At 48.6% G+C, this 17,459-nt stretch overlaps 1 protein-coding gene across 2 annotated transcripts in view; it reads left to right on the top strand.

The window, feature by feature from the left end:
• Positions 1 to 16,217, top strand: part of LOC310922721 (WD repeat-containing protein 7-like) — a gene marked incomplete at its 5' end in the record, with an annotated part of 33,961 nt that extends 17,744 nt beyond the window's left edge. The window contains 9 exons of one of the 2 annotated variants that reach the window (XM_083883463.1): positions 2,041 to 2,262; positions 3,984 to 4,170; positions 6,643 to 6,760; positions 7,717 to 7,866; positions 8,127 to 8,209; positions 9,753 to 9,852; positions 13,637 to 13,741; positions 14,795 to 14,998; positions 15,086 to 16,217. In XM_083883463.1, coding sequence (XP_083739589.1) covers positions 2,041 to 2,262; positions 3,984 to 4,170; positions 6,643 to 6,760; positions 7,717 to 7,866; positions 8,127 to 8,209; positions 9,753 to 9,852; positions 13,637 to 13,741; positions 14,795 to 14,998 — 1,169 coding nt within the window. In that variant the 3' untranslated portion in view covers positions 15,086 to 16,217. The other variant, XM_083883462.1, reaches the window with a different exon arrangement.
• Positions 16,218 to 17,459: the final 1,242 nt, after the last annotated feature.

Genomic DNA, 17,459 nt, shown 5'->3' with positions numbered 1-17,459 from the left:
TCCTGCACCTCCAGGCCTTCAGTGCTTACAGGTGGATCTTCTCAGGATTATTTTGGTTTGTCTCACCCTCAAGTGGGATTTTTTGCAGCTCAAATCCCCACGGTTTTTTTGTCCTCCCAGCGCCGCAGCTTCTGTTTTTTCCACGCAGAGCTACTGGAGGTTATTAATTTTCTCCCTGTGATAGGGTGATCAAGGGTCCTGTCAGGAAAATGGATCTGTGTGTCAGCCCTGGCCATGATTAAAGGGAGGCACAGTGCAGGGAGAAAATACCAAATTTTCATGGCCAAATCAAAGGGGGCTCCTCTTCCAGGTGTTACTTCAGCCTGGTGGTTCAGCTGGGGAAAATCGTTCCTATTAATTGGAGGCTTCCCCTGGTAATTTAAAAAAACAACCCTAAAACAAATCAAATATTAAGGAGTTTTTATCCCCTTCTATTTAAGCAGGTTTTTTTCCCTCACCCAGAGGTTTCCAGGGGGACAGATTTTGCTGTATTTGAGGAGTTTGGTTTTTAATGTCTTGGAGTCTTGGTAATTTTGGGAAATGTTTTATTTTTGAGGCAGAAAATCATCTGCTACAGCTGTGAGGATCCAACTGTCACATCCCAAGTTGCTCATGGGACACTGTGGATCTTTCCCAGCCTGTCCTAGTTGGGATTTCTCGTGGGATTAACAAAGTCTTGGCAGCAGGAAGGAGCTCAAGCTCCTGGTCTGGGAGTTTTGTTCCCTGGAATGGGATAAACCATCCTGGAGAGGGGTTTGGGGCCATTCTGTGTCTCCTGGAATGGGATAAACCATCCTGGGGCAGGATTTGGGTCCATTCTGTGTCTCCTGGAATGGGATAAACCATCCTGGGGCAGGATTTGGGGCCATTCTGTGTCTCCTGGAATGGGATAAACCATCCTGGGGCAGGATTTGGGTCCATTCTGTGTCTCCTGAGCACCTGGAACAGGATAAACCATCCTGGGGCAGGATTTGGGGCCAGTTCAGCCCCACCTCAGGTTCCTGCAGCGAGGCCACCCCGGGCTGTGACATCCAGTGGGACACACACACAAATGGACAATTCCAACTGTTCCCTTCCCTGCTTTGTTCCAGCCTCTTTTCATCCTTCTTCCTCCAAAGGCAGTTGATATTGATCTTTTCCTTTTTTTTTTTTTCTTCTTTCTCCTCCCTTCCCATTGTTCAGCTTTCCCTTGTTTTTTTTTCCTCTCTCTCCCTTTTGGCTGCTGAGGGTTGGACCTTCCTTCTTTTTCCTCTGGAGCCTCGTGGAGGTCATTAACAGAGACATTCATTATGTTAATCCACCCTCAGCTCAGCAAGCTCGGGAAGGGTTAAAACTTCCTTATTTTTGTAGAATAAAAGTGGTAAGGGAATTTCCCAGGACGCTGGAGATGAACACCACAGTGGACTTGATTTCTTCTTAGATTTTGGGATTTTGCTCCAAATAGGACAAACCTCCTCTGCTTAGTGGAATTGAGACTGTGTTAAATTAGTGACACATATTTCACTTTTATGTAAAAATCCTGATTATGGCTTTGTCCCATCGTTAAAATTCCGTAAGTGACGTTTTTACTGTATGAAAATATCAGTTTTGTTTAATTGGACTGTTAGCCTAAAATTTAATGGGAAGCTGGATGTGGTGATGGATCCCATATCAAAAAAGATGCTTTTAATATCAAACATAATGCAAAGAACTTAGCCTGAAAAAAAAAATCCATCTCCTAAAACCAAGTTGCAAGTTGCAAGAAAAATTGCAACTTGTCAATTGAAAGTCAACGAGAAACAACCCAAAAATAAACTTATGATTCCATGGAATCACTGAGCAAACAAACCTGGAAATTGAGGAGTTCTCTGGTGCCCCATGGCAGGTTTTGAAGGGGATATTTTGACTCGTCTGGAGGTTTTTAGAGGTAAATTGAGTCGTCTCCGTGCCCGAAAATCCCGCTGATCGCAGAGACCACGATTCACCTTTTTCATTTTCTCTGTCAAACACCTTTTCTAACACAACATTCCCTCTTCCTCTGTGGTTCTCCCCGTGCTCCAGGCTGCCTGTCGGGGCTGCCCCAGCCCAAGAAAGTGTCCACATCCTACGAGGAGAGGCGCAAACAGGCCACGGCCATCGTCCTGCTGGGCGTCATCGGGGCCGAGTTCGGCGCCGAGATCGAGCCGCCCAAGCTGCTGACGCGGCCCCGCAGCTCCAGCCAGATCCCCGAGGGCTTCGGCCTCACCAGCGCTGGATCCAACTACTCCCTGGCCAGGCACACCTGTGAGTACCCCCAGAGCTCCCCTGGGGACAGGGATGTGCTGAGGAATTCACCTGGAAGGGGTGCTGATGGAGCTCTCTCTCTCTGGACAATCGGGAAAAAAAATCATCTAGAGAGGGTCACAATCGAGTTAAATCCTATTCTCGGAGTCCATCATTTGGATTTAGTTGAATGTTGATGATCAGAGTTCTCAGTGTCTCATTCCTGCCTGGGCTATTGATTTTCCCGAGGAAATAATTTCATTTTTTTAAAATCCATTGGCAAACTGGGGCTAACAAGGCTGCCTGGAGCCTCGTGCTCGGAGAGAGATTCTGCCAGGAAAGACATTTTGGGAATCCAAGGGCTTGTGTGCAGTGAAGAGAAATGATAAATTTTAACACTGGGGGGTTAATTTTGATTTTAATTTTTAGCATTCTGGGTTAATCAAGTGCTGTAAGGAGCAAATGTGCCAATGCAGAATGAAACAATTGGGCTAAAATTCTATTTGAACACCACTTGTATTGATGTAGGAATTGCAAATTGATGTAGCAATGGCATTCCCTGAGCTCGAATTGTGCCCAGCAAATCCCACCCAAATTTTTATCTCAGGAATATAAATGGGCAGCACAGCAGCAAATCCTCCAGCCCAGGGGATGCTCATCATCCTCCCAGGATATTCCAGCCCCGCTGTGCCGAGCTTTTTCCAGGGCTAATTACGCCGTGGCTGTGCTGACTCTAATGTGACATGTTTATTGCCCTAACGAACAACTCATTAGCGCCGGGATGTTTTTGTCAATATTAATTCCTTCGCTTAAAGCCCAGGCAAAGCTTTAAACAAAGATGTCCCGGCCGGGGAACCACCAGCACCGGGACTTTGGGTCGGTCCTGGTGAAAGGTGGGAGAGTTTGATTGGGGTTTTTAATAAAGTTTTGATTTTGGAGGCATAAAACCGACAAGGAGGAATTTTGGGGGTTGTTTCACACAGAATCAACTGGAAAAACTCTGGTTGCCTTTTCCCAAAACACAACAGGAGGCTTGTTTAATAAACAAAACGAGCAACTTGTTGAGGACAGTTGAAGAAAAAAACCTGATAAAATCAGTAATTATCTTCACCACAAGCAACAGCACCGAGGGGTAATAAATAACGATGGAGAGATAACGATGAATTTGTGGTGAGCTTTGCTGGGCTCAGCCCTCCTCCAGTTATGGGTATGATTTAAAAGCAGGCTGGGAAATGAAATATTAATAAGGATTTCCATTCTATTTCCAAAATGTGCACATTTGGGAAACACTTAATATTTGAAATAAACGTGCAGGATAAATATTTCCAAAGTGTGCAGAACCTGGATGAGGATTCAGGATTGGCTGAAGTTGTTTGGGATGTTTCTCTCCTCTTCCCTCTTAAGCTCCATTTCTCAGAAATACTTCAGGCATGTCCACTTCTCCCATTTTTTCCCCCAAAATCCATTTACAAGTTTATTTGTTAGACAGTAAAAATATTGCATTGGAGAGTCAGCAGTGGGTGGTGTCCCAGCATGGGTTGGACAGGGCTCAGAGCACTCTGGGCTAGAGGAAGGTGTCTCTGCCCATGGCAGGGTGGCACTGGATGTCCCCAGGGTGGGCTGGATGAGGCTCAGAGCACTCTGGGCTAGAGGAAGGTGTCTCTAACCGTGGCAGGGCTGTCACTGGGTGTCCCCAGGGAGGGGACTATCTGCCCTGAGCCCCGTTACCCCCTCCCCTGCAGGCAAGGCACTGACATTCCTGCTGCTGCAGCCGCCCAGCGCGCGGCTCCCGGCGCACAGCACCATCCGCAGGACGGCCATCGACCTCATCGGCCGCGGCTTCACCGTCTGGGAGCCCTACATGGACGTGTCCGCCGTGCTCATGGGGCTGCTGGAGCTCTGCGCCGACGCCGAGAAGCAGCTGGCCAAGTGGGTGCCTCCCCCGGGCTGGGAGGGAGTGGGGAGGAATGGAATTCCCAGAGAGGCTGCCCCATCCAGCTTGGATGGAGCATGGACCATCCTTAAGGTTCCTTTCAACTCAAATCACTCCATGATTCCATGAAATGTTCATTGACACCTCTAGTAAGGAGTTATTTTAATCCCAGAAATGCGTTTCCGCATCCATCCATGTTGAGGGTTCTGATACTAATCTAAGGTAGATATTGGCCATTTTATGTAAGTTTTAGGAAGAATGAATCCTTGGCCTGTGTTGGCAGGAGAAAGCTGGACAAATTGGATTAGCATTGTTTTTGGTGTGAACTGCAGTTATTCCCTGTAGCGTGACAGGAGGCACCAGCACCTTCTCCCTTCCCCAAAGCCTCTCCTAAGCCCCGCTTTATGTAAATCCCGACTCCCAGGATCCCAGCGAGCAGAGTTCTTCAGCAGGTCCTTTTGCTGAGTGTGAGTCCATCTTGAGCTGTCAGGAAGATTAGTCTGGCTCTCTCTCCCCCCAAAGAGCAGGGAATAAATGAAGGGATCAGCGTGGAGCCTTGAGGAGCCCGGCGCAATTTTCCTCATGATAAATTGCATAATAAGCGCGAAAGCGTTTGCTTATTAATCCATAACAAGATTTAGATTGAAAATGGCCTGTTACATCCCTGACAGATCCAGGATGGAGGGGAGATGGGGAGAAATGGAGCAACAACGTGTGCAGGGGTTAAGTGTGGATCTCACCCTGGCGGAGCCCCGCTGAGCTCCCGCTTTGTGCCGGATTTGCCGCGGACACAATAACGGCACACAGCTGCCGGCGCCTCTCCCGGAGGTTTTATTAAAGAGCTTTTATGTCAAGCTTCTGCTTTTTAGATAGAAAAGAAGAAATCACATTTATTGACCAGGAAAAACGAGTGGGTTTCTTTTTTCCCTGCTGAATCAAGGGAATATCCGAGCTGTTAGGCAAAACTCGGGTGTTCGGAACTCCTCGACTTGCCCGGCTCATCCTGGTTCCCGAAGGTTGGTCTGTGCCCAGGAAAACTGCTCAGTTGTGAGGATAAAAGAGTGTTTTCCCAGCATTTTTAGGCTTTGATGTCTTGGCTGGGATGGTGAGGATGTATTTTTGCTTTTGGAATTAGCCAGGTTTCATAGAGATTATCATGGAGCGGTTTGGCTTGGGGGGTATTTTAGGGATCGTCCCATTTCCACCCCCAGGAGCACCTTCCACTAGTCCAGGTTGCCCCAAATCCCATCATGCCTGGTCTGGGACCACTCCAGGGATGGGGCACCCACAGCTTCAGTGGGCCCCCAAATTAGCAAATCACCTCCAAATCAATCCCCAGGTTTTTATCTGTGCCTGGTGGAATAGAATGGTCTGGATGTTTTGGTCCTGGCTGCAATGTGCCATTCCCATCCCCTGATCTCCTCAACATCCTTCCAAGCACAGGAATTCCCTGAGAGCCTGTTGCTTTCCAGGGAAATGCACACTTGGCCAAACATCCCGTGAGGAAAAACACTGCTGGCTTTGGGAAGCCCTGCAAAAGGGAACTGGGAGAACTCCTTATCCCTTTTTCATAGAACACCTGGACAGGAGTTTGGAGGTTACATTTAGATGTGGTTGTCCAAGGACAGGCCAATGGGGACATCAGTTTATTTAGTTTCACATTGGAGAGTTTTAATTCATACAGTGATGGTGAGGGATGGCAAAGGAAAAATAAACTGAAAATAAAAGGAAATAAAAAATCAGTCAAAGAGTAGGGGGAAGATTGAGGAGCCCCTTCCACAGATTATCCAGAAAAATCTGTGGCTGCCCCATCCCTGGCAGTGTCCAAGGCCAGGCTGGACAGGGCTTGGAGCAGCTTGGGATAGTGGAAGGTGGAGTGGAACAGCTGATTCTTAAAACCTCTTGCACATCAAACCAACCTGTGATTCCACATTTCTACATTTCAGGGAATTTTTGGATAACGTGCAGGGCACATAGAAATTTTATTTTTGCAGTTACAGGGCACTTAGCACCTTATTGCTTTTTGCTTTTATCTTGTCACAGCCAGTCAAAGCCTCGAATTAAAGAGAATTACTCTGGCCAGGGGATTTTTTCAGGCTGCGTTTAAAATACTGTAAAAGACCAAACCATAAATCCTTGGGAAGACGCTCTGGGCCTCCGTGGGGGGATGATATGTATTCAGCACATACAGATAATTTGTTAACAAGGCCTTTTGCCCACTTTGGACAGATGCACTTACTGTTTTCAATCTTCATGGTTAATTATTCGATTTGGGGTTGATGCTGGAACACCCTGACTCCTAATCACCGCTCTTTGTTGGGAGTCCATTATATTGGAACTGCCGGAGTGCTCCCGGTGACCTTGAGCTGACATTATAAGCCGGTTTCTAATCTTTCTCACTCTATATTTGCACCGCCGGGCTGTCCTTTGTGCCTGCCTTTGTGTGCGGTGTGTGTGGCGGGGTTTAGCATCACAATGGGGCTGCCCCTGAGCCCCGCGGCCGACTCGGCGCGCTCGGCCCGCCACGCGCTGTCGCTGATCGCCACCGCCCGCCCGCCCGCCTTCATCACCACCATCGCCAAGGAGGTGAGCACACCATGGGGGATGAAGGGTTAAAGGGGGTTTTCTGTGGGGTGGGAGATTGGTGTGAGCCACCCCAGCCCGCCTTCATCACCACCATCGCCAAGGAGGTGAGCACAGCTGGGGGAGCAAGGGTTAAAGGGGGTTTTCTGTGGGGTGGGAGATTGGTGTGAGCCACCCCAGCCCACCCGCCTTCATCACCACCATCGCCAAGGAGGTGAGCACAGCTGGGGAATGAAGGGTTAAAGGGGGTTTTCTGTGGGGTGGGAGATTGGTGTGAGCCACCCCAGCCCCGCTGAGCTGCAGGATTTGAGTGGGGACTGGCTCGACTCCGAGGCTTTCTCCAGATGTGGGAGATGTTCTCCAACAGGCACAGCAAAGTGAAACCGGTGGCAGAGCCAGGAACATGGAGACCACCGGGATTAATGGGAATGGGAAGGGGAACAGGAGTGGGAAAGGGAAAGGGAATGAGAATGGGAATGGGAATGGGAAGGGGAGGGGAATGGGAAGGTGAATGGGAATGGGAAATGGGAAGGTGAATGGGGATGGGAAGGTGAATGGGAATGGCAAAGGGAAAGGGAACAGGAACGGGAATGGCAAAGGGAAAGGGAATAGGAATGGGGAATGGGAATAGGGATGGGAATGGGAATAGGAATAAGAATAGGAATAGGAAGGTGAACGGGAATGGGAATGAGAAGGGAAATGGGAATGGTAATGGGAAAGGGAATAGGGATGGGAAAGGGAATAGGGATGGGAATGGGGCCATCAGCAGTGGCTGCAGTTGTGCTGGTTCCCAGTGGGATTTGGGGTCCCTCATTTTCTGAGGGGTTTTTGTGGCGTTTGCGATTTCGCTCCAGAGTTTTTCTGGGCTCTTTATTCCCAAGTTTGTCGCCGTTCCATCCCTTCATTCCCAAGTGTTTCCCTTGGCTTTGGCCCCGTGTTGACAGTCCCCGTGCCCGCAGGTGCACCGGCACACGGCGCTGGCGGCCAACACGCAGTCCCAGCAGAACATCCACACCACCACGCTGGCCCGCGCCAAGGGCGAGATCCTGCGCGTCATCGAGATCCTCATCGACAAGATGCCGGCCGACGTGGTGGACCTGCTGGTGGAGGTGAGCCCTGGCCCCTCTCCACCAGCCCCTGCCCCTGGGGGCTCTGATCTGCTGTAGTTCATTATTTCAACTTGAACCACATTGAGTAAATCTGGTTTATTAAGCAATAAAAAGTCAGAGCCGGGTTGGACACAGCTTGGAACAAACTGATCTACTGGAAAAGTGTCCCTTGCCCATGGCAGGGCTTGGAGTGGGAATGACCTTCAGAACTTTAATTATGGAACAAAAAACAGCAGCTGATGGTGTTTTTTGTTTCCAAGGTGATGGACATCATCATGTACTGCCTGGAAGGATCTTTAGTGAAGAAAAAGGGTCTTCAGGAATGTTTCCCAGCCATCTGCAGGTGAGCCCTTCCTCTGGGAATACTGGGAGGTAAATGACGGGATCACCAGCAGGGTGTATTTCCTGATGAAGAGTGAAACAGCCTTTTAGGTGACACAACAAAGAGTTAAAAAAAAAAAAAGGTGATTGATAAAATGGAAGCATTTCCAGTACCTTTAAACGTGGACAAACATCCCAGTCATCCTTTAAACCAATAAATTCTAATAATCACCTGTCGGCCATTACGTTTTAATTTAATAACCTATTAAAATATTGAATAGTTTCAAGGAAAGAACACTTACCCTGTTGCCAGGTTGGATCCTGATGGAGATGATCTTCCTCCTTCCTGATGCTTTAAGTGGCTTCCCTTAAAACATAAAGGGCAGGATAAATGGGAATTAGTGCCCAATCTCCCTATTCCTGTGTACATTTATAGCGCTGCAGTATTTTAAAATCCTCTGCAATTACTGGTCATATTTCCTGGTTATAGGCAGTGTAAAAATGATCCAGCACCCAAGGACAGCATCACAGAGCCCAGGGGAAATTGCCAGCAGGTTGTAGCAAATCCCTGCAGAGATCCCAAGTGGGAGCACTTGTACAGGGTTAATCCCTTTTATCCCTGGAATTTTTTTCCCTTATGGCACTGGGAATCCCAAGGAAGAGGGAGAGAAGTCTGGGAAATGGGTTGTTTGAAGCCCTAAATCTGCTCAGCAAGGTGTCTTTTGAGACTGATCCCAGATATTTCTGGCAGATTTTGGTAGAGGGAAATTTACCTGCAGAATTCCAGCGTAATTCAGAATGCAGGATCTGCTGTGGTAAGGCACAGTGACGTCCCCAAGGACTGGAATTTGCAATGTGGATTTACTGTCTCTTGACTTTCAGGGTGTTGAAATTCCTTGGATTTTGCAGGAATTCCAATAACTGCCCCATGGGTGTGAAGGACTATTGCAGGCTTCACCCCAAGGGTGTTATTGCAGTAGAGAGTGTTCGACGGCGAATTTCCCTCTCCCTTTCTCTTCGTGCCCATCAAAAATTGATGAGCTGGCTTATTTCTCCTTCCACTTTCCTTCCTTTCCATCGGGATTTCACAGGAAATGCCCTGCAGCCACTCAGGGTGTTGGATGGGCACTTAACCATTGGACTTCCAGGGATCCCACAGACTACTCCCAATGAAATAAATCTGATGAGGTTCCACAGTATTTAACCATTGGACTTCCAGGGCTCCCAGAGACTATTCCCAATGAAATAAATCTGATCAGATTCCACAGTATTTAACCATTGGACTTCCAGGGATCCCAGAGACTATTCCCAAAGAAATAAATCTGATCAGATTCCACAGTATTTAACCATTGGACTTCCAGGGATCCCAGAGACTATTCCCAAAGAAATAAATCTGATCAGATTCCACAGTAACGTCTCGACTATCGGTGGTTTTTGTGCCAAGTGTTTGCGAGTGGATTTTAAAATCAAATCTCTGCTCCAGCCCTTAACCAACGATGAACTGGAATCCTAAATGTGTTTAATCTCCCAGAGTTACCCTGTTTTCCCTGTGTGACTCTGCCCAGGTTCTACATGGTGAGTTACTACGAGCGCAGCCACCGCATCGCCGTGGGAGCCCGGCACGGCTCCGTGGCGCTCTACGACATCCGCACCGGCAAGTGCCAGGTAAGGGAGATCCTGGGAATCCCTGCCCTGCCCAGCCCTCCTGGGAGCTCAGAGCCAGGGGAGGGATGGCTGGGAATTCCTGCCCGTGGATCCCACAGAGCTCTGCCTCTCCTGCCTGCTCAGCGCCGAGGGGATCAATAGTTTAATGAAGGGCTGGAGGGTATCGAGTCCTGCTGGGACTGGATTAATGAGGAAAAACTCAGGTTTATCTCCTGATCTGGAAGTTTGGGAGTTGTTTCACCACAAAATTCCCAGTTATTTACTCTGGGGAATATTCACAGTGTTTGGTTCTTTACTTTTCTTGATAATCTTCCACATTAACAACAGAAAACAGAGCTGGGAGTGACCAAAGGGATCCCAGGATAATTAGACTGGGTGTTTTGCAGGTTTAATTATTATTCATGACATACAAAACTTTCCCAGATAAATTACTGTGGGGCAGCACCATCTATTGGATACACATTCCTGCCTCCAAATCCCATTTTATACAGAACTTCTCACAACTGCAGATTTTCCTGGCTGCTCAAAAGGATGGAATTACTTGTGAAAAAGTTGTGTCATTGGAGAAAAGCTCAGGGGTTTAACTTCCTTTTCTATGAGATGCTGAAAAGCATTTTGGGTGGGTTTTTTTTCCCTTCCAGGTAATTTTAATTTTTTTTTTAAGAAAGGTGGCTGTAGGAACTGCCTGAGAAATTACTCAATATGATCAACAGGATGATGGATATCAAAACTCCCCCCTTTTTAATAAAAAATAAACCAGCATTTCTCTATGATGGAGTTTCCCCTCAGTAGTAAAATTTATTATATTAATTGATTACATTACACTATTCCAAATGCACACACTGTGTGCACCCTAATTTTCCACAATCCAATATCCAAAGCAGGTTGTTTCTCCCTGGTTCTGTCCCATGTGGCAGCAACAGCATCCTGTGTTCACCTTCCATATTCTCTCTCATATTCCTCCTCACTCATTTTTTCCCATATTCCCCCTCAAATTCTTCCTCACTCACTGTTCCTCCACATTCTCCCCCACAGAGATTGTAGGAATCCCATTCTGCAGCTGAGAATTCCTTACAAAGCCAGCTAAACTTCCTGATCATGCTGACAATAAATCTCTGTAGGGTGTGTGCTGGTGAATCCATGTTGTGGATGGAGAGGCAGCGGCTTTGGGAGCAGATGATTGGAAACCCCTCAGTGCAGGGTATTCCTGGCTGGAAAATGGGATTTCAGGGCTCAGGATGAGTGTTGGTGTGTGCACCAGCCCCTCAGGAGAAGCTCCATGTGTGATTTTACCCTGATATTTTATCCCATCCCACTTTTCTCCTGGCTGCGGATTTTTCCCTCCCAGTGACTTGAGGCTGAGCCTGGTTTTGTCTCCCTGTTGTGATCCCAAAGGGATGGATGTGCTGGTTCTGTGCTCACCCTACAGGATTTGGGGCTCAGCCCTGTCAAACCCAACCCCTCAGGTGAGGCAAAGGTTAAACGTGAGCAGCTTCCCCAAAAAAAAAAAGAAAAAAAGGTGGAGCTCCCAGCAGCAGCACAATCCAATGATGACTATTGATCCCTTCCTCCCCAAGCCCTTCCCTGGCTCTGGCCTTGATGTTCACTGAGGCTCCATCTTGATCAGGGGCCCAGATGAGATCCTGGGATTTGATAAAGATAATTGATGCTTCTCGGGGAATTGGAAAACAGTTCCCAGAGCAGCAGCAGCAGCAGCAGCTCCTCCACCTGGAAATGCCCTTTGTTTTCCCAGCTTGGAAAACCTCCAGCCACGAGCCAAACACACAGGATTAAACAGGTTTGATCCCCAAAATGAACCACTTGGATTAATAATTCCCACTTTAATTAATTTATAACAGTATTAAAAGGATTAGGCAGCAGAGCTCGTTGAGCACAAGCTTCTGTTTGCACAATTAAACACAGAAATAATATTAAATTCCGAGCAAATTATTAATATTGTGGATAAGAATTCCTAATTATGGACACACAGTTGGAAATCCTGCTCTGAAAGGTGCAGTAGCACAGGGGAATGTTGATGTTAGAAAATGCTATTTTAGATATCAAATTAAACACTAAAATCAGACTGGAGAGAGAAATTGCAGGCAACAGAATTTTAGGATATTTGGGATGATGGGAAAATATTACTATTTCCCCAGGTAAATTCTTGCTGAGTACCAGAGTCTGACCCCAAATCCTCCCAATTAATTCCTCAGGACAGATTATTTCATTATCTTCCTTTCCTTGAGGAACATATTTGGGTCTGTAAGGAGAGACTCTGAAATATTCCATTTTTATTGATTAAATCTTGGGATTCATCATAAATATTTAGAGCTGCATTTCAGAAATACATGTAATTTTTGTACCTAAAACCTGGGTCATTTGCACCGGGAAGATTAAAGAGAAACATAAGTTATTTTGGGTTTATTTCAAAGCAAAAAAACCTACTTTTAAGCCTGGGCTGGAATCAATAATGTTTGGTCCTGGGTCCTTCCAGAATTAAAATCCCAGCAATCCCAGCATTAATTGGATTGTGCAGGGCTGATTTTATTTCAGCCCTGGAATGCCTCAGCAAAGTTTGATTTATGTGGAAGGCAGAAAAAAGGATTTAATATTCCATTTGGAATGAATCGTGGGCTTGGCTTAATTAATTACAGAGGAAAAGATGCTGGTTTTTTAAAGGTGTTTGTCCTGGAATCCACACCTGCATTTCCCAGGCCAGGAAAAGCTCCTCACTGGGAAAACACATCCCTAAATTTCAGAGAAAAGGTAATTACTGACAATAACCTGAACTGGATAGGCCAGAGGCCTTTTCTAAACACGCCCAATAAAAAATGAAGGGATTTTCATTAATTGATTTAATAAATTAAATTATTAAAGGTGCTGAAAGCTGCTGTGAGTTAACTGAGATTCCAAAATAGGGAATTCTTTGGAGAAGCTTGATGGGAACATTTTTATTTTCTCTCATCCAGTGGCTCCTCCAGGAAGGGGCTGCAGAGTCACCTCCTGCAGCTGCCAGTGACCACCCCTGGATTAAAAACCTGGGCAGAGGGAAGCTGGGAGCAGCTGCATTTCATCCCACTGTCCTTTTTGGCCAGGATGAAGACATTCCCAAACTGGTATCACACAGAATTTCCTCTCTGTGTGTTCACACAAGTTACTCCAGAGCTGAGCAGCTGCCTGGGGTGACTGGCAATATTTGGGATGAGCAGCCTTGGCTTCACTTCCTCGTGGAAAACACAGGGTAGCACCAGGAAAATCCTGGCTGCAAAGGATTAGCATCAATCAGAGAAGCACTTCCTTTAAATAACAAAGCAGCTGGATTCCCCCAAGGATTTGTACTTCCTGGAACGAGTGAAAAGAGCAACAAGTGTGCTGCTCCTATTGATTTCTACCTTTGTCTCACCAAAACATGTTTTATTGACAAGTGTTCCCGGGCTTGTTAACACTAAAGAGTGGGATGGGGCTAAATGTGGGATCAGCTAATTAACTGTGGGGAATCCTATAAAGAGAGACATTTGGGGTTCACTATTACTCACTAATAGTATTAATAAGTTCTTCATACATCAGGCTCACACACTGAGCAGGGCTTTTAATAACCCGGGGATGGGCACGGGAACTCTGCTAATGCTGGTTTTCCCAGGAGAAAATCCTGGGGCATCTTGGATTTAATACACACTTGGGCTTTTTGATCCTATTTTGAGTGGGAGAGGAGCTCGGGCTGCTGTTGTTTTTGGGCTGTCACATCCCAGATCTCTCACAGTGCTGTTCTCTCCTCTGTTTCCAGACTATCCATGGGCACAAAGGAGCCATCACTGCCGTGGCTTTTGCCCCTGATGGTCGGTACCTTGCCACATACTCCAACTCTGACAGCCACCTCTGCTTCTGGCAGGTGAGGACACCTTCCCAGCCCTCAGCCCTTCATTCTGTGCTTTCAATTGCTTCAGCGTGGAGAAAATCCCTAAGTGGGGGAGAAGGTCACAGCTGGACTTGTGGAAGGTGACCCTGCCCACCTTCAGGGCTGTGGAATGAGGTGACCCTTAAAATCCCAACAACAAGGGGTTAAACCTCCTCGCTTGCTCTTCTCAAATGTGACCTCGTGCACTGGTGATTTTTTCCCCCTTCCGTGTCCCGTTTGGCACGATTATTAATGCAGGAAAATCAGGGACATTAGTCATCCTAAAAGGGTTATTACTCAAGATGATTTAAATTGTGAAAATGTCAGCGGGGCTCGCACGCCACCGGCTCCGGACGCCGTGATTTACACCCCTGACACCCGGGGAGAGCCGCGAGAAGGGACGGAATTCAGGACAGGGAACAGCAATAAAACACCCCAGGGCTGGCCAGGACACAAATCCTGGGGTTGCCACACACGTGGAGGGGATGGGGAGTGATGTCCCCAGGGGTTGGGTCGGGGCATCTCAGTTTTGAGAAGTTGGAGCTGCCACCAGCAGTGTTGCAGGGGAACACCCAGCAAAGTGTCCAAGGCCAGCTTGGACAGGGCTTGGAGAACCTGATGGGAAGTGGGGATGGATGGGTGGGACTGGGTGAGCTCTGAGCTCCCACCTGAACCATTCCCTGGTCCCTCAGTGCAGCCTCTTGCTTGGGCCAGCTCTGAGTGCTCTCTGGGATGTGGGAATTCAGGAGGAGCCCCACTCCTGGTGCTCTCTGAGATGTGGGAATTCAGTCTCAAAGCCCCACTCCTGGTGCTCTCTGGGCTGTGGAAATTCACAGCCTCAAAGCCCCACTCCCGGTGCTCTCTGGGATGTGGGAATTCAGGAGGAGCCTCACTCCTGGTGCTCTCTGAGATGTGGGAATTCAGTCTCACAGCCCCACTCCTGGTGCTCTCTGGGTTGTGGGAATTCAGGAGGAGCCCCACTCCCGGTGCTCTCAGGGACACAGGACCCCAGGAGGAGCCCCGTGCTCATCCCCCATGTCCCCACAGATGAACACGTCCCTGCTGGGCAGCATCGGGATGCTGAACTCGGCGCCGCAGCTGCGCTGTGTGAAGACGTTCCAGGTGCCCCCGGTGCAGCCGGCGTCCCCCGGCTCGCACAACGCGCTGCGCCTGGCGCGCCTCATCTGGACCTCCAACCGCAACGTCATCCTCATGGCCCACGACGGCAAGGAGCATCGCTTCATGGTCTAGGTGTGCCCGGGGGGCTCAGGGGGCTGAGGGGCTCAGGCCAGCTCTGCCACCCGCCCCGTGGCCCTGACAGCTTTTCCTTCCCTGCAGGATGGAGAAGGCGGCACCGGGGGCTGCTCCGCGCCTGTCCCGGCACAGCAGGACCAGCAGTTCCTGGCCCAGTGTCATCCCAGCCCTTTTCCCATCCCACAATGTCAGTGTTTACCAAAAAGGCTCCTGTTTACATGGATGTTCTTCTGGAGCTGCCTGGAAAAAGGGGTGCTGGAATTTTGGGGGGGGTGGCACAGCCCCGCGTGCTGATCCCGAAAAGGGTGAAGTCTCCGTTTCTGAGGGGATTTGGAATTGCTGCTCTGCCCAGGCCGGAAGGAAAAATGTGTAAATAAATAATTTAAAACTCCTGGTAAATGGCAGACTTGGAAAAAAAAAAAAAGCAGTATTTGTATAGAAAGGTGGTTTTTGCCACCGGTGAGGTATTTATTTAAATAAAGGACAAAGGGGGCCATTTTGAATGGGAAAATGATCAAAATTATGGAAAAAATTAATTATTGACTGGATGTACTGAAATATCTCCTTCAGTAGGAACATTCCTGTGTGACACTCGCTGTGACTGTGTTTCCTTCTTACATATCTGATTTGTGGAATATTTTGTGTGAAATTTGCTGGTTTCTGCTCATGGGAAAGAGAAAAAAAAATATCTCAAATCCTCTTTTATTTCAATATCTCTGTCTGTGCAGCTTTTCCTTGGCTGCAGAACTCAGACCTGAGTCTGGCACTACCTACTAAGCTAAAAATGGTACTTGGGAGCCCAAAAATGAAGGAATTAATTTTTTCTCATGGCTCCAAAAGAGCAAATGAATGTGTTTGATTCGGATTTGGAGTTATTTGTGTAGTGCCCAGGTGGGGTTTGCAGCCCAGCCACTCCATATCTCCGTGCTGTTCCCGGTGAGTTCCAAAGCAGGAAGCTCAGAGCGTTCAGGAATGTTGAACACAGGTTTTGGTCTGTCCCCATCCCGCCGTGAGCTTTCCGTGCCTGTCCTTGACGCCGTGTCTGTCCCTGTCCCTGACCCTGTGGAGGTGTCCGTGGCTCCCCGGTGACACAGTGGGACACCTGGGTCACAGGGGGGTGACAGAGTCACCGTGTGACGGTCCCAGTGTCTGCTGCTCCAGATTCCCCTCCCCGCCCTCTCTGGATTAAAATTCCTGGTGTAAATATGCTCGTGGAATAAAGCTGGACTGAAACCTGTTGGTTCGTGTGGCTGATGAGTCTTTGCCCAGTCATTGGGAATCTGTCACTAACAAACTTCTCCCGTTTCCTTTGGAATGAGAGCAGAATCCTGGAATGGTTGGGGTTGGAAGGGTATTAAAGGGCATCCTGTTCCCTGCCCTTGTCCCCAGTCCCTCCCCAGCTCTCCTGGAGCTCCTTTAGGTCCCGGCAGGGGCTCTGAGCTCTGCCTGGAGCCCTCCCCAGGTGTCCCAGAGCAGAGGTGAATTCCCCCAAAGGAATTAAGTGCAGTAACTAAACGGACTGTGCTGCACTGTGGATCTAGGATATCCACTGATTTTAAGGAATGCAGCCCTCGGCCTGTAGAGGAAGCCCCTGTGCCGCGGGATGCTCTGGAGCAGGTCAGGAATTACCTGATCAGTCTCCAGGCACAAAGCCCGCAGGAACTGTGTGACTGTTCCCCTTTCGGAGTGTGTGGATGTGTTCAGCCTCTGTTCCCTGCAGGCTGGGGGGCCGTGCCAGGGGGATCCAGGGGGGATCCAAGGGGATCCTCTCCTCCAGCTGCAGGGCAGAGCCGAGCCTTGGGGAATCAGTAACTGGGAGCCAGGAGGGAAACACTTCAAGCTCCAAGGGACAAGGCTGGGATGCTCTGGTGGCACAGGAGAGGGAGGGAGGCAGAGTTGTTTTTAACACCTGACACCTCAAGGTGGCTCTGGGCAGAGGGTACAGCCAAACACCAAAGGTCATGGAGCAGAGCTGGAGAATTCCCAGCCCAGGCTGTGCTGCTGCTGTCCCAGGGGTGGGGCAGGCACAGGGGGAGCTCAGTGCCCTCTGCCGTCTCCTTCAGGGGGAATGAGAGCCCAGGGCACAGCTGGAGCTGTTCCCCCCTGCTCTCTGTGCTCAGGGCCCTTCACTCTGCTGGCCGTGCCCTGGCTGTGTCTGTGTGTCCGTGCTCAGAGCAATCGTTCTGTTCCAGTGCTCAGGATCATGGAATATCCAGCTCAGAGCTGGAACAGCCCACGGCCCTTCTGCTCCTCCACCTGGGAGCTCAGCGTGGCCTCAGGGAGCTGAGGAGGCAGCAAAAGAGACTTTGCTTCTGGCCACGCTGTTCCCAGCTTTTAGGAGACTTCAGCATTAATACTTTTGTCTGAACAAAAAAAAAAAGAAAATAAAAATCAAAAAAAATCAGGAAAAATGTGGATGGGAGCCTCCGGTGTGATAAATTGACACTGGATCCAGCGG

Source organism: Zosterops lateralis (genome assembly GCF_965231275.1).
Source record: "Zosterops lateralis genome assembly, chromosome: Z".
Lineage (NCBI taxonomy): Eukaryota > Metazoa > Chordata > Aves > Passeriformes > Zosteropidae > Zosterops > Zosterops lateralis.
Note: the sequence above shows the minus strand (reverse complement) of the source record. Positions and strands in the feature narration are given on the sequence as shown.